Source organism: Ranitomeya imitator, chromosome 7 (genome assembly GCF_032444005.1).
Source record: "Ranitomeya imitator isolate aRanImi1 chromosome 7, aRanImi1.pri, whole genome shotgun sequence".
Lineage (NCBI taxonomy): Eukaryota > Metazoa > Chordata > Amphibia > Anura > Dendrobatidae > Ranitomeya > Ranitomeya imitator.
Genome location: NC_091288.1, coordinates 85827334 through 85840671, shown reverse-complemented (window position 1 = coordinate 85840671; position 13338 = coordinate 85827334). Strand labels below are relative to the sequence as shown.

Sequence of the window (13338 nt, the reverse complement as noted above, 5' to 3'; positions counted from 1 at the left end):
ACTGGCACACAAGCAGAAAGGGCAATATTAATCTCCCACTGATTTGATTTTTTTTTTTTTTTCAGGGAGACTTTAGAAAAAAAAAATAATAAAAAAAATGATTTTTTCAGGAAGAATTTAGAAACCAAATAAAACAAAAAATAGGCTTTCTATGGCCCACTGAGTGAGATGACGCACACAGGAGTCAGGAGTGGCACACAAGCCCAGAGGCCAATATTTATCTCCCACTGATTGATTTATTGATTTTTTCAGGTAGAATTTAGAACCCAAATCAACCAAAAAAACAAATAGGCTTTCTATGGACCACTATCTGAGAGAGAGAGATGGCACGCTTAGGACTGGCACACAAGCCCAAAGGCCAATATTAATCTCCCTTTTTTTTTTCAGGGAGAATTTATAAAACCAAAAAAAAAAAAAAAAAAAGGCTTTCTATGGCCCACTATTTGTGAGAGAGATGGCACGCTCAGGACTGGCACACAAGCCCAGAGGCCAATATTAATCTCCCACTTTTTTTTTTTTTTTTTCAGGGAAAATTTATAAACCCAATAAAAAAAATAATAAATAGGCTTTCTATGGCCCACTATCTGAGAGAGAGAGAGATGGCACGCTTAGGACTGGCACACAAGCCCAAAGGCCAATATTAATCTCCCTTTTTTTTTCAGGGAGAATTTATAAAACCAAAAAAAAAAAAAAATATATGCTTTCTATGGCCCACTATTTGTGAGAGAGATGGCACGCTCAGGACTGGCACACAAGCCCAGAGGCCAATATTAATCTCCCACTTTTTTTTTTTTTCAGGGAAAATTTATAAACCCAATAAAAAAAATAATAAATAGGCTTTCTATGGCCCACTATTTGTGAGAGAGATGGCACGCTTAGGACTGGCACACAAGCCCAAAGGCCAATATTAATCTCCCACTGATTGATTTATTGATTTTTTCAGGTAGAATTTAGAACCCAAATAAAGCACAAAAAAAAATAGGCTTTCTATGGCCCACTGAGTGAGTGATGATGCACACAGGAGTCAGGAGTGGCACACAAGCCCTGAGGCCAATATTTTTCTCCCACTGATTGATGTAGTGATTTTTTCAGGTAGATTTTAGAACCCAAATCAAGCAAAAAAATAAATAGGCTTTCTATGGCCCACTGAGTGAGAGATGGCACAGACAGGGATGGCACTCTAGCAGAAATGCCAATCTTAATCTCCCACAAAAAAAAAAAAAAAAGGAACTGTCCTTCAATTACTATCTCCCTGCAGTAATCTCAGCCAGGTATGGCAGGCAGCAATAAGGAGTGGACTGATGCACAAATTAAATAAAAAGTGTGGACAAACAAACAAGATAGCTGTGCAGAAAGGAAGGAACAAGAGGATTTGTGCTTTGAAAAAAGCAGTTGGTTTGCACAGCGGCGTACACACAGCAATGCAGCTATCAGGGAGCCTTCTAGGGCAGCCCAATGAGCTACAGCGCTGAGAAAAAAAAAAAAAAATGTAGCTTCCACTATCCCTGCACACCGAAGGTGGTGTTGGACAGTGCAAATCGCTACAGCACAAGCGGTTTGGTGGTTAATGGACCCTGCCTAACGCTATCCCTGCTTCTGACGAAGCGGCAGCAACCTCTCCCTAAGCTCAGATCAGCAGCAGTAAGATGGCGGTCGGCGGGAACGCCTCTTTATAGCCCCTGTGACGCCGCAGACAGCAAGCCAATCACTGCAATGCCCTTCTCTAAGATGGTGGGGACCAGGACCTATGTCATCACGCTGCCCACACTCTGTGTTTACCTTCATTGGCTGAGAAATGGCGCTTTTCGCGTCATTGAAACGCGACTTTGGCGCGAAAGTCGCGTACCGCATGGCCGACCCCGCACAGGGGTCGGATCGGGTTTCATGAAACCCGACTTTGCCAAAAGTCGGCGACTTTTGAAAATGAACGACCCGTTTCGCTCAACCCTAATCAGCACGCTCAGGAGTGACTATGCCTGTCAGAGCACAAATGGTTCACCACTTAACATATTGGGGGGGCAAACCTCCTCACTCCAAAATGTTTGACCTGCTACATTTTGTACAGAAATGGTAGTAATTGGAGTCCTCCACCCCAGTCCAGGTGGTCGAGCGTGTTGTTATGGAAGGATTTATCCACTTTCTTCCTTGGCCGGAGCACACCTGGGTTTCCCAGGGATACCCCCAGAGAGCGGACGGCCTGGTGAAGAGGTTCAACAAGACCCTGAAGTCAATGCTCAAAAAAATTGTGGAGAAGGATGGCTGAGACTGGGATTGCCTGCTTCCGTATCTGCTCTTTTCTGTTAGGGAAGTTCCACAAGTCTCTACGGGGCTTTCACTATTCGAGCATGTGTCTCAGACACAGGAAAGAATTGTAAAGGTGAAGCCGATGTGAAAGAGAGCCTTCTTCAATCCTAAGAAGCCCAGGCAAGAGTCTACAATCAGTCTGCGAGGCAGGGACAGTTTAACCCTGGAGATCAGGTGCTAATGCTGATTCTCACTCTCGAAAGTAAATTCCTGGATGAATGGCTGTGGCCATACGAAGTGGTCGAAAAGCTGGGCAAGGTCATTTACAAGGTCCACCACCAAGGTAGAAAAAAAACCATACCAAGTGTACCATGTCAACCTGCTTAAGCCGTGGCGAGACAGTGTACCAGTGGAAGCTACGTTCCTCGGGGCCAATGCTGAAGCCAAGGTTGAGGATGTCACAGTGGCAGAGAGACTGTCATCAGCCCAGAAACAACAGTGCTGAGAACTGCTTCAGTGCAACCAAAACCTATCTTCAGAACTGCCAGGATGTACACAGGTTGTCGAGCATGAATTCCTGACAGAACCGCACCGTGGGTAAACCTAAAGCCATATTTAATCCCCTAAGCCCACTGCGATGTGATTTCGAAGGAGGAAATGAGAATGCTGAGTCTGGGCATCATTGAGGAGTCGAAGAGAGACTGGTCCAGCCCTGTTGTACTTGTGCCAAAGTCTGATGGAGAATGCTGTTTTTGTAACGATTAAAGGAAGCTGAATGAGGTGTCAAAGCTCGATGCATATCTGATACCTCGGGTTTATAAACTCATTGAGAGGCTAGGGACAGCCAAATACATCATCACCCTTGACCTAAGGAAAGGGTACTGGCAAATTCTCCTGTCCGAAAGCGCCTAGGAGAAGGCATCCTTCTCTATACTAGATGATTGCTTCCAATATACCAGAATGCCTTTCGGACTGGAGTGAGCCCCAGCCACCTTCCAGAAGGCCATGGACTGGATTTTAGCACTTCACAAGAATTAGACCGCAGGTTATCTAGATGATATTGTGATCTTCAGCCAAGATTGGGTAAGTCATCTGCAAAAGGTTCAGGTGGTATTGGATGCGCTGAGGAAAGCAGGGTTTACCACAAGTCCAAAGAAGTGCACCATGGGGAAGGAGGAGGCAAAATACTTAGGTCATATTGTCAGAAGGGGCTAAATAAAACCTCAAGCGAACTAAGTAGAGGCGATCCAAAATTGGTCGCAACTGATCTCCAAGAAACAGGTTAGGGTGTTTCTGGGAATTGTGGGATACTATTGGTGATTTATCCTGAATTTCACCATGATAGCCAAACCCCTAACTGCCCTTCTTAAGGGCACAACGACGTCCATGGCCAAGTGATCTAAAGTGGAGAGGGCACTCCAAGAGTAGAAGATCACCGTGTGTAAACAGCCATACTTGAGATAAACAGAAGCAGAACTATATCAGAGAGCGATCGATGTTGCTGTGCTATGGCGCCATACACAGTAATTTTTGCAACAAAATTGATGTATGTATATGTGGTGCCCCTGAGGTCCGGTCGCCACAGAGGTACTGCACCTCATCCAGAGGTGTGGGACTCCGCTCTCGGGTTCTCGGGTAAGGAGGAGGAACTACCCAGGACCCACACACTTGCATTCAACATCACATCGCCTTAGCCTGGCAAGTTGGGCAGACCCTAGAAAAGGGGCGGGATCTCACTCAGGCAAGAAGGGTGGTGAAAGTTGGAGGGGAGTGTGTAGTCAGTCTGTGTGGAGGAGGAGAGGAGAGCAGATGTGAGAGTCAGTGAGAGGAAGTAGAAGGAGTGAGACATGCAGAAAGGAGCTCCACGAGAGAGGGAGCTAGAGAAAGGTGAAGCTACAGAAGGAAGAGAAATAAGGGGTCCTAGGGGCACGGGTAGTGAGCAATCCATCCGTGGAGCCCGCATCCATGCGGACCATGGCCAGGTGGAGGGACCACGTCACAGTGGGGGAACTGGCCCCCCATGACTAGTGGAGAACTACAAGGCTCAGCTAGCCAGCCGGAGGCTGCGGTATCTGTATGTGCCACATCCACATACATTTGCTGAAAAGGCAGCCACATAGGACCAAGGGGACTAGACAGACATTGCCCGACAAGATCCGAGGCTGCTGGCTTGGGACACTGTGTGAAGGCAAAGGGTAGGAGAGGAGAGAGCCAGCGCAGAGACGGCCTGGAAAGGCACATAAGAACGGGGTCCTGGGAAAGTGTACCCAGACTACCTGAGAGCTGGCTGGACCTCAGACCCGGAGGACACAGTACCCCGGCTGGGGGCTGCATCTAAGAACCCTGAGTAAAGGTGTGGAAACTGCACACTGCTGTGTCCTCTGAATTATTACTGCATCACCAGCCCTGCATCACAACATCCACCATCACATTTAACACCATAACTGCCCTGGGGCCTAGCTCTACTCGTGGAGAGCTGTACCAACCCTGCTGCATCACCATCTGCCCCAGAGGACCTGAACTCAGGCATCGGCTACCATCTCATTGCCGAATACCACGGGTGTCGTCACGACCAATTCCCCTATAAACTTTATTTTCCCCTTTAATTTCAATTGACTCTTTTATTGGACGACCAGGGCCACGGACCAGGTCACTGCTACTGTGACCACTTCCCCTTTAAGAACCGATACCAAGTACCCCACGGTTCTAGTGGGTGCTCCATATAATCCCCAGACAATACAGTTGAGACGGTGATTAAAATATGCACATGATTGTCTGCATGTGTTTTTTGCATAAACAAACATAATTTGACCATACTTTTGACTGCATACATTGCATTCCAAGTGGTTTTTCACCGTAGCAAAATGTTGATATCTGATGTTATCCTAACTGTTCCTTTTTTAATTAAAATGAATAGCCAGTTCCAATGGTCCATAAATATCACGACTGTTTGTTATTGTTCTGTTTAGTGAAAATGTTATATAACACCAACTGCAGCAGTAATAATTCAGAAGACTGTCAAATTGCCGAAGAAACCTGATGCATTTAACACGTTTTTTTGAGAAAGTTTAAAAAAAAAATCACAGAGTTTTGACAGACTTTTTTTTTTACAGTGTTTTAACCAAAAGCAGGAGGATCAGGAAAGATAACAACTCACAGGGATAGATTACGAATGTGGGTCATTATAGGGACCGTAGATTTACAAAGTGGTATAAGAGAATACAAAATAAACTTGTAAAGGATCAGGTAGTGCAACAGCAAAACGAAAACCTAACAAGAAGCTTCTTCCAGAGATAAAGGTCATAGATGAGCTATGAAAGGTACAAATCTCTTTCTTGGTATTGTCTGGTTACATAAGGACATTTTTAGCAAAGCAAGATATTTACTATTTTATGTAAGGATAAATATAATGGCACTAGCAAGTGGCACTGAGTGGTGAAAGGCAATGCTTGAATCACTATAGCTCAATAGTAGCCAAAAACTGGCCATACACATGAAATGAATATGGAGTGAACCTAGCAATTTCGAGATGATTGTCAGACAGGTCAACGGTTGTCTAATGTGTGTAGCCAACCAAAGATTTCCTGCTATTTATGCAGCGTAAACACGCTACCCAACAGCCAGCGCTAAATACTCAGTCTTTTTGTGAAATGATGTTTTTGTTTGTTTAAAAGATCATCATTGTTGGAAGCACATGTCTTGTGTACACAGGACGGGCTGCCGAGAACGATGGTGTTTTATGCAAACTATTAACCAGGACATATGCTGCTGAGAACAATGGCAACTTATGAGCACAGACCAATTTGTCTTTCTAAACAGGCTAACATTTGACAACCGATTGGCAAATACGTACCGATCCGCAGTTGTTTAACGCCACCAATCATATAGCGTAACCCACCTCTATGCTCTGTTTACACTGTTGTTGAGGTTTCCGTTTATTCCCAGAAGATACTACTGCCGCATAACAAACACATTTGATTTGCACATTCAGCCACTATGTCCATCATTTTACAGCAAAAATAGTGCTGTGTGCGTGTAAAGAAAATCTGCGATAGAGCCTCTGAAGCAGAAGTGAACATGGCATAATACATTCCACCCTCATTAGTACGAGCGAGTGTTGTACCTTCATTATAAGTAGAATCAGTGATTTCATTCTTAGGCTTTACATCCATCTTCATCTGATCCTCTCGGTTTATTTTCTGATTCTCAAAACACACAAGCAGTGGTATAACCAAGAGTTCCTTTGGTGGGTTAGTGGCTTGACGTCTTCTCTTTCTTTGTAGAATTTTCGAAGCATCTTCAGTAATTGGAGGTAGCTTTAAGGGATCTAGTACCTGAAAAAATATACCGTACTTTTTTTCTAACATACCTTGGGAACATTGAAAAATACAATGTATGGATTCATCTAAAATGAGAAGTGTCAGCAAGAGAATTGATGGATCACACAAAAAAGACACAGCCTACCTCTGGCTTTTGAAATTCCTTTTAAACTAATATTAGGCAACGTGCTATAGATTGGGCAGGCCACTCTATTCCATGGCTAATGACAGTATGCCATCCACAACTAATGGAAATGTTTGGTACTGATGTTGGAAAGGCCTTTACAGGGAATGTGTCATCTGAAAGTGACCTATTGTTTAAATCAGGTTTTGGCATTATATGCATTTTTTTATTTTGGCAACTTTTTTATCATGATCTATATTAAAAAACAAAATTAGTAATCTTGCAATTTTCACACGGGCCACTGGAGATTTTTTTTTATATCGATCGTTTGTCCTTTCAGGAAGTTTTCAGCAGGCTCACTTTCCTCAGCAGCAGGGTTAGGCCGGCTTCACACTCAGCGTATGAAAATACGGTCCGTATATTACGGCCGTAATACGCTGAAATGTCCCGAAAATAGTGGTCCGTAGCTCCTCTGTAGGCAGGGTGTGTCAGCGTTTTTTGCGCATGGCATCCTCCGTATGTAATCCGTATGGCATCCGTACTGCGTGGTTTTCTCGCAGGCTTGCAAAACCAACATACCGCTATAGAAATGATCCATGTGTCCCAAAAAGAAAAAAATATATATATATACTGTCTATATATATATATATATATATATATATATATATATATGTCATTAGACACATATATGTATATATATTAATATTTATTCCAGCGCTATACAGCTTGAAAGCCGGTAATTCAATTACCGGCTTTTTCTTTCTCCTTCTTAAAACCCGACATGATTTGAGACATGGTTTACATACAGTAAACCATGTCTCCTCTCCATTTTTTTTGCAGATTCCACACTACTAATGTCAGTAGTGTGTATCTGCAAAATTTGGCCGTTCTAGCTCTTAAAATAAAGGGTTAAATGGCGGAAAAAATTGGCGTGGGCTCCCGCGCAATTTTCTCCGCCAGAGTAGTAAAGCCAGTGACTGAGGGCAGATATTAATAGCCTGGAGAGGGTCCACGGTTATTGGCCCCCCCCTGGCTAAAAATATCTGCCCCCAGCCACCCCAGAAAAGGCACATCTGGAAGATGCGCCTATTCTGGCACTTGGCCACTCTCTTCCCATTCCCGTGTAGCGGTGGGATATGGGGTAATGAAGGGTTAATGCCACCTTGCTATTGTAAAGTGACATTAAGCCTAATTAATAATGGAGAGGCGTCAATTATGACACCTATCCATTATTAATCCAATTGTAGTAAAGGGTTAAATAAAACACAAACACATTATTTAAAATTATTTTAATGAAATAAAAACAATGGTTGTTGGAGTATTTTATTCTACGCCCAATCCAATCACTGAAGACCCTCGTTCTGTGAAAGAAAAAACATAATAAACCAACAATATACTTACCCTCCGCAGATCTGTAACGTCCAACGATGTAAATCCTTCTGAAGGGGTTAAAACATTTTGCAGCAAGGAGCTTTGCTAATGCAGGCTGCTCCTCGCTGCAAAACCCCGGGGAATGAGTCTAAATATAGATCAATGAGCTATATTTAGCTTCATTTGCGGTGAGGCGCCCTCTGCTGGATGTTCATAGATCGTGGGAAATTTCCTAGAAAGCTCCCAGGCTTTCTAGGCAAGTTCCCACGATCTATAAACAGCCCGCAGAGGGCGCCTCACCGCAAATGAAGCTAAATATAGCTCATTGATCTATATTTAGACTCATTCCCCGGGGTTTTGCAGCGAGGAGCAGCCTGCATTAGCAAACCTCCTTGCTGCAAAATGATTTAACCCCTTCAGAAGGATTTACATCGTTGGACGTTACAGATCTGCGGAGGGTAAGTATATTGTTGGTTTATTATGTTTTTTCTTTCACAGAACGAGGGTCTTCAGTGATTGGATTGGGCGTAGAATAAAATACTCCAACAACCATTGTTTTTATTTCATTAAAATAATTTTAAATAATGTGTTTGTGTTTTATTTAACCCTTTCATTCAATTGGATTAATAATGGATAGGTGTCATAATTGACGCCTCTCCATTATTAATTAGGCTTAATGTCACCTTACAATAGCAAGGTGGCATTAACCCTTCATTACCCCATATCCCACCGCTACACGGGAATGGGAAGAGAGTGGCCAAGTGCCAGAATAGGCGCATCTTCCAGATGTGCCTTTTCTGGGGTGGCTGGGGGCAGATATTTTTAGCCAGGGGGGGGGCCAATAACCGTGGACCCTCTCCAGGCTATTAATATCTGCCCTCAGTCACTGGCTTTACTACTCTGGCGGAGAAAATTGTGCGGAAGCCCACGCCAATTTTTTCCGCCATTTAACCCTTAAATATAATAGCTAGAACGCCCAAATTTTGCATATACACACTACTAACATTAGTAGTGTAGAATATGCAAAAAAAATGGTGATATGAGATGGTTTACTGTATGTAAACCAGGTATCATATCATGTCGGGTTTGTGAAGGAGAAAGCAAAAGCCGGTAATTGAATTACCAGCTTTAAAGCTATCTCACGCTGCATTAAATATAAATATATATATATAGGTGTCTCCCTGACATATATATATGTATATATACCTATTCTATGTGTATATATCTACTCTCATCTAACCTGTCAGTGTGATTTTACTGTACTCTGCGCTGAATTGCCGGCTTTTCTAAGGACACGGGTGCGTAAAAATCGGACAGCACTCGCATGGTGCGAGTGCTGTGCGTTTTTTTTCTCGCACCCATTGACTTGCATTGGCGAGTCTCGTCCGAGAATCTCAGCAATACGCAGCATGCTGCGATTTTTTTCTCAGCCGACACAGATTTTTCTCAGTCCGATTTCGGCTGGGAAAAAAATCGCAAATGGAGTGTCACATATTGATTAACATTGGTCCGAGTGCAATCCGATTTTTTATCGGATTGCACTCGTCCGTTTTCCTCACAAGTGGAAAGGGGCCCTTACAGTGACAAACAACACTCAGGGTTACCTACTGTACAGAAATTTCAGGACTGTCCATAAAATTGGGCACTTTTTTGTTCTGTCCATTAAAAAAAATTAAGGTGCCCTTGATTTTTCTGAAGATACAGTTTATTTTGACTGTAATTATCATCATTTTGCAGCTGACATTACATGCAGCTGATATCTTCATATCAGAATTATGAGCTGTAGACATGTATCACTTATAAATCAGAAATTTTTTATTACAATTTTCCAGTGTGTCCATAAAAAATATTGTCTGTCCGTGATTTTTTTTATAAGCTGTCTGGGACAAAATAAAAAATTAAGTTGGCGATCCTGGTAAGACCTCTATACACAATGGTCTTTGCACCCGCTCATTTGACGCTTCAATACAATTGATAGGATCTGATTCAGTCTACTGCTGCTAATGTACATATGGATTTCCAGAAACAACAGGTAGTTATAGTCTAAAATAACTTCAGTTATAAGTGGGAAAAATTGCAAGATTTCTCATTTTTATAATTAACGCAGATTGTTATATGGAAAAAGAAAACATTGACATTTAAAAAAAAAATACAAAAACCTGATTTGAATAGGTCTTTTTTGATTAAATATTCTTTTTAAAACACTAACCAATGTGTATGTTCTAATATGTTGCCCAGGCTTCCACTGGTAAAATGATGGTGGCCAAATGGACACTGTACAGCTCTTGAGCCCAAGAATGTAAGCCCCCCGCTGAAACATACAGAAATATGGCGGGGGTCTCATGTCCACATATACCCTAACCCTCACTTTATGCTTCTTATGTTACTGGGGGAAGATTTTGAGGTAATGGTAACTGGTGAGCTAAAAATAGACTAGCCGGTTCTGACCAGTTTTGTGCGCCCTTTTTTGTCAAATTTTGATTGGCTGTTAACAGTTTTGGCGGTATTTTTCCGAGATATAACCCCGTGTCAAGCTGTTTTCACCTCAGTCTGCGGGCGCACGAAGAAAGAAGAGCCCACCCTCCCTCCCTTTATTTATTTGTTATGAGTTGTCGTATGGTTTTATTCGTGGGGTAAAATCACTCAGTTATGGGTGGATTTGGTTTTACTGGACGTTTGGAATTTATTGGAATATTAATATATGGAACATTATTTATTGGTTATTTATTAATTATTTATGTAAGGCTACGTTCATATTAGCGTTGCGTCGGGCGCAGCCGTGGCGATGCATGCGTCATGCGCCCCTATATTTAACATGGGGGCACATGGACATGCGTTGTCTTAAGTTTTGTGATGCATGCGTCATTTTTGGCGCAAGCGTCAGGGCACAGAGGACGCAGCAAGTTGCATTTTTTTTGCGTCCAAGAGCAAGCCAAAAATGGACGCATGCGTCACAAAACCATGCGTTTTTGCATGCGTTTTGCATGCGTTGTGCGTTGCGTCGCCGACGCAACACACAACAACGCAAATGTGAACGTAGCCTAACCCAAAATAAAACCTCACGGGCATTTTTATTCCATCAATAACGTGTCTGTGTGTATTTATTTGGGAATGGGTTTTATGGGGACATGAGGTAGTCACTTTTCAGCTGGACCTGATGTCATGTGAACATACACCTGAAGTGTGTGCACAAGTTTTTTTCATTCTGCCCAGAATTCACCTGAAAAAGCGACGCAAAAATGAACATAGAGGAAAGCAGTGTCCAAATGACATTGGTGTGCACATGCTCCGCTCATCTCACTTCCTTTAACCACATTCGGAAACCTTGAAGCAGTTAAAAAAGTGACATGCTCATTTATTGCTGCAAGAACGTTTTCCTCAAGCAGGTTTGTCTGGAAAACTTGGTGGCCGCACCACCAGCATCTGAGAGATGCCCTCTGCACATACCCTTAAATGTGTTACTGAAAAACCCTATTCCAAACCCTCTGGGAACAGATGAGCACATTCATTCTTTATTGAAATAATCGTTAGCTATACGTTAGTTACAGAAATCTGTGTGCCTTTTAACGGTGCAGTCAGACAGTGGTATCATTTGCGCGAGGATGGCATCATAATCCTGGCCATCGGCTCCCCCTGACCTGAGCGTGACAGCATGTATTTCTATGGAGCAGTCACGCTCCGGTCAGGAGAGGCGATGGTCAGTCCGAGGATTGGGAATCGATCCTTGCGCGAGAAAGGCTATGTGCACACGTTGCGGATTTGCCTGCGGATCCGCAGCGGATTTGATGCTGCAGACTTGCAGCTGTTTTCCATGCGGTGTACAGTACCGTGTAAACCTATGGAAAAGCAAATCCACAGTGCCCATGGTGCGGAAAATACCGCGCGGAAACACTGCATTGTATTTTCGGCAGCATGTCAATTCTGTGCGCGGATTCCGCAGCGTTTTACACCTGCTTCTCAATAGGAATCTGCCGGTGTAAAACCGCAGGTGAAATCCACACAAAAAACACACAAAATCCGTGGTAAATCCGGGGGTAATCCGCAGGTAAAATGCAGTGCATTTTAACTGCGGATTTTTCAAAAACGGTGCGGAAAAATCCGCACACAAATCCGCAACGTGTCCACACAGCCTAATACTGACTGCGCCCTAAAAGTGAGGGGGGAAATAATTTCCTCTTTTTGTGACACACCTACCTTAGTATTTGGATCCTTCACATTTTGTGATTCTTGGCCATGGGATTGAGAAATTGGTGGTAAGAATCCTCCCTCTGGAAGATGCTCTGTATAATCCTTTTGCTGATTACCTGTATAGCAAATTATTCCCAAAGAACATATTAGCAATGCAGCAAGACAGTGTAAGGCTGCCGTCACACTAGCAGTATTTGGTCAGTATTTTACATCAGTATTTGTAAGCCAAAACCAGGAGTGGAACAATTAGAGGAAAAGTATAATAGAAACATATGCACCACTTCTGTATTTATCACCCACTCCTGGTTTTGGCTTACAAATACTGATGTAAAATACTGACCAAACACTGATCGTGTGACGGCAGCCTAAGGTTCTGTTACAAGAATACCACATATTTCTAGAAATAAATGCATATAACAACAACGTGTTAATTGTGGTACAAAAGCAAACAAGTAAATATACAGGTAAATCTAAATGGTACAGAAAAAGTTTAAATTGCCGATTTTGAGATTCATGGAGCCAAACTAGAAATATTCCATTATGATCGCCTCGATATCCATTCCGTGATGTCCATTCCATGTTCAAGTCAATGCTGTAATTTGCTTTGTACTGAGCATATGTGCCGGCTATAGATTTCCACCATAATGCATTGCATTACCTAACGCAGGCCGCAATTGGACTCCTTTACCTCCAGCAAGCAAATTAGAAAGAAAAAAGTGGAGGGCGTTATGGAAGATAGGGCAGGTCACTCATCTCATTGACCGCAGGATGATGTTACTTCTGACAGTGACACCGGCAGTTTGAGTCAGTATTCTGAAAACAACCGTCTGTCTCATCACAAATGTCTAAGAGGGGACATTTTTGGAACGTTTTTCATTTTACAAAAGTTATTACATTCTGTGTTACTAAATGGCTTGTTGGTTACAATCGGGTTACCTTTTGCTTCTATGGTGAAGTCACTTTGAGATTACTAAGGTAGTGTTTGTGTAAAAGAAGGGGTTTGATACGGTCCTAGAAGACCTCCGAGGTTTATGGTCAATTGGAGGCTTTATAGTATTGTTATTTATGGCAAATCGATTCTCTGCTAATCAA

The 13338-nt window shown here is 42.8% G+C and overlaps 1 protein-coding gene across 3 annotated transcripts in view; it reads right to left on the bottom strand.

Annotated features, from left to right (window-relative positions):
- Nucleotides 1-13338, bottom strand: part of KIAA2012 (KIAA2012 ortholog) — a 401298-nt gene that overhangs the window by 302766 nt on the left and 85194 nt on the right. For all 3 annotated transcript variants that reach the window (XM_069733571.1, XM_069733572.1, XM_069733570.1), the window contains exons 7-8: nucleotides 12253-12362; nucleotides 6368-6578 (exon numbers count right to left, since the gene is read on the bottom strand). In XM_069733571.1, the coding sequence (XP_069589672.1) occupies nucleotides 6368-6578; nucleotides 12253-12362 (321 nt within the window). The remainder of the gene's footprint in view (nucleotides 1-6367; nucleotides 6579-12252; nucleotides 12363-13338) is intronic.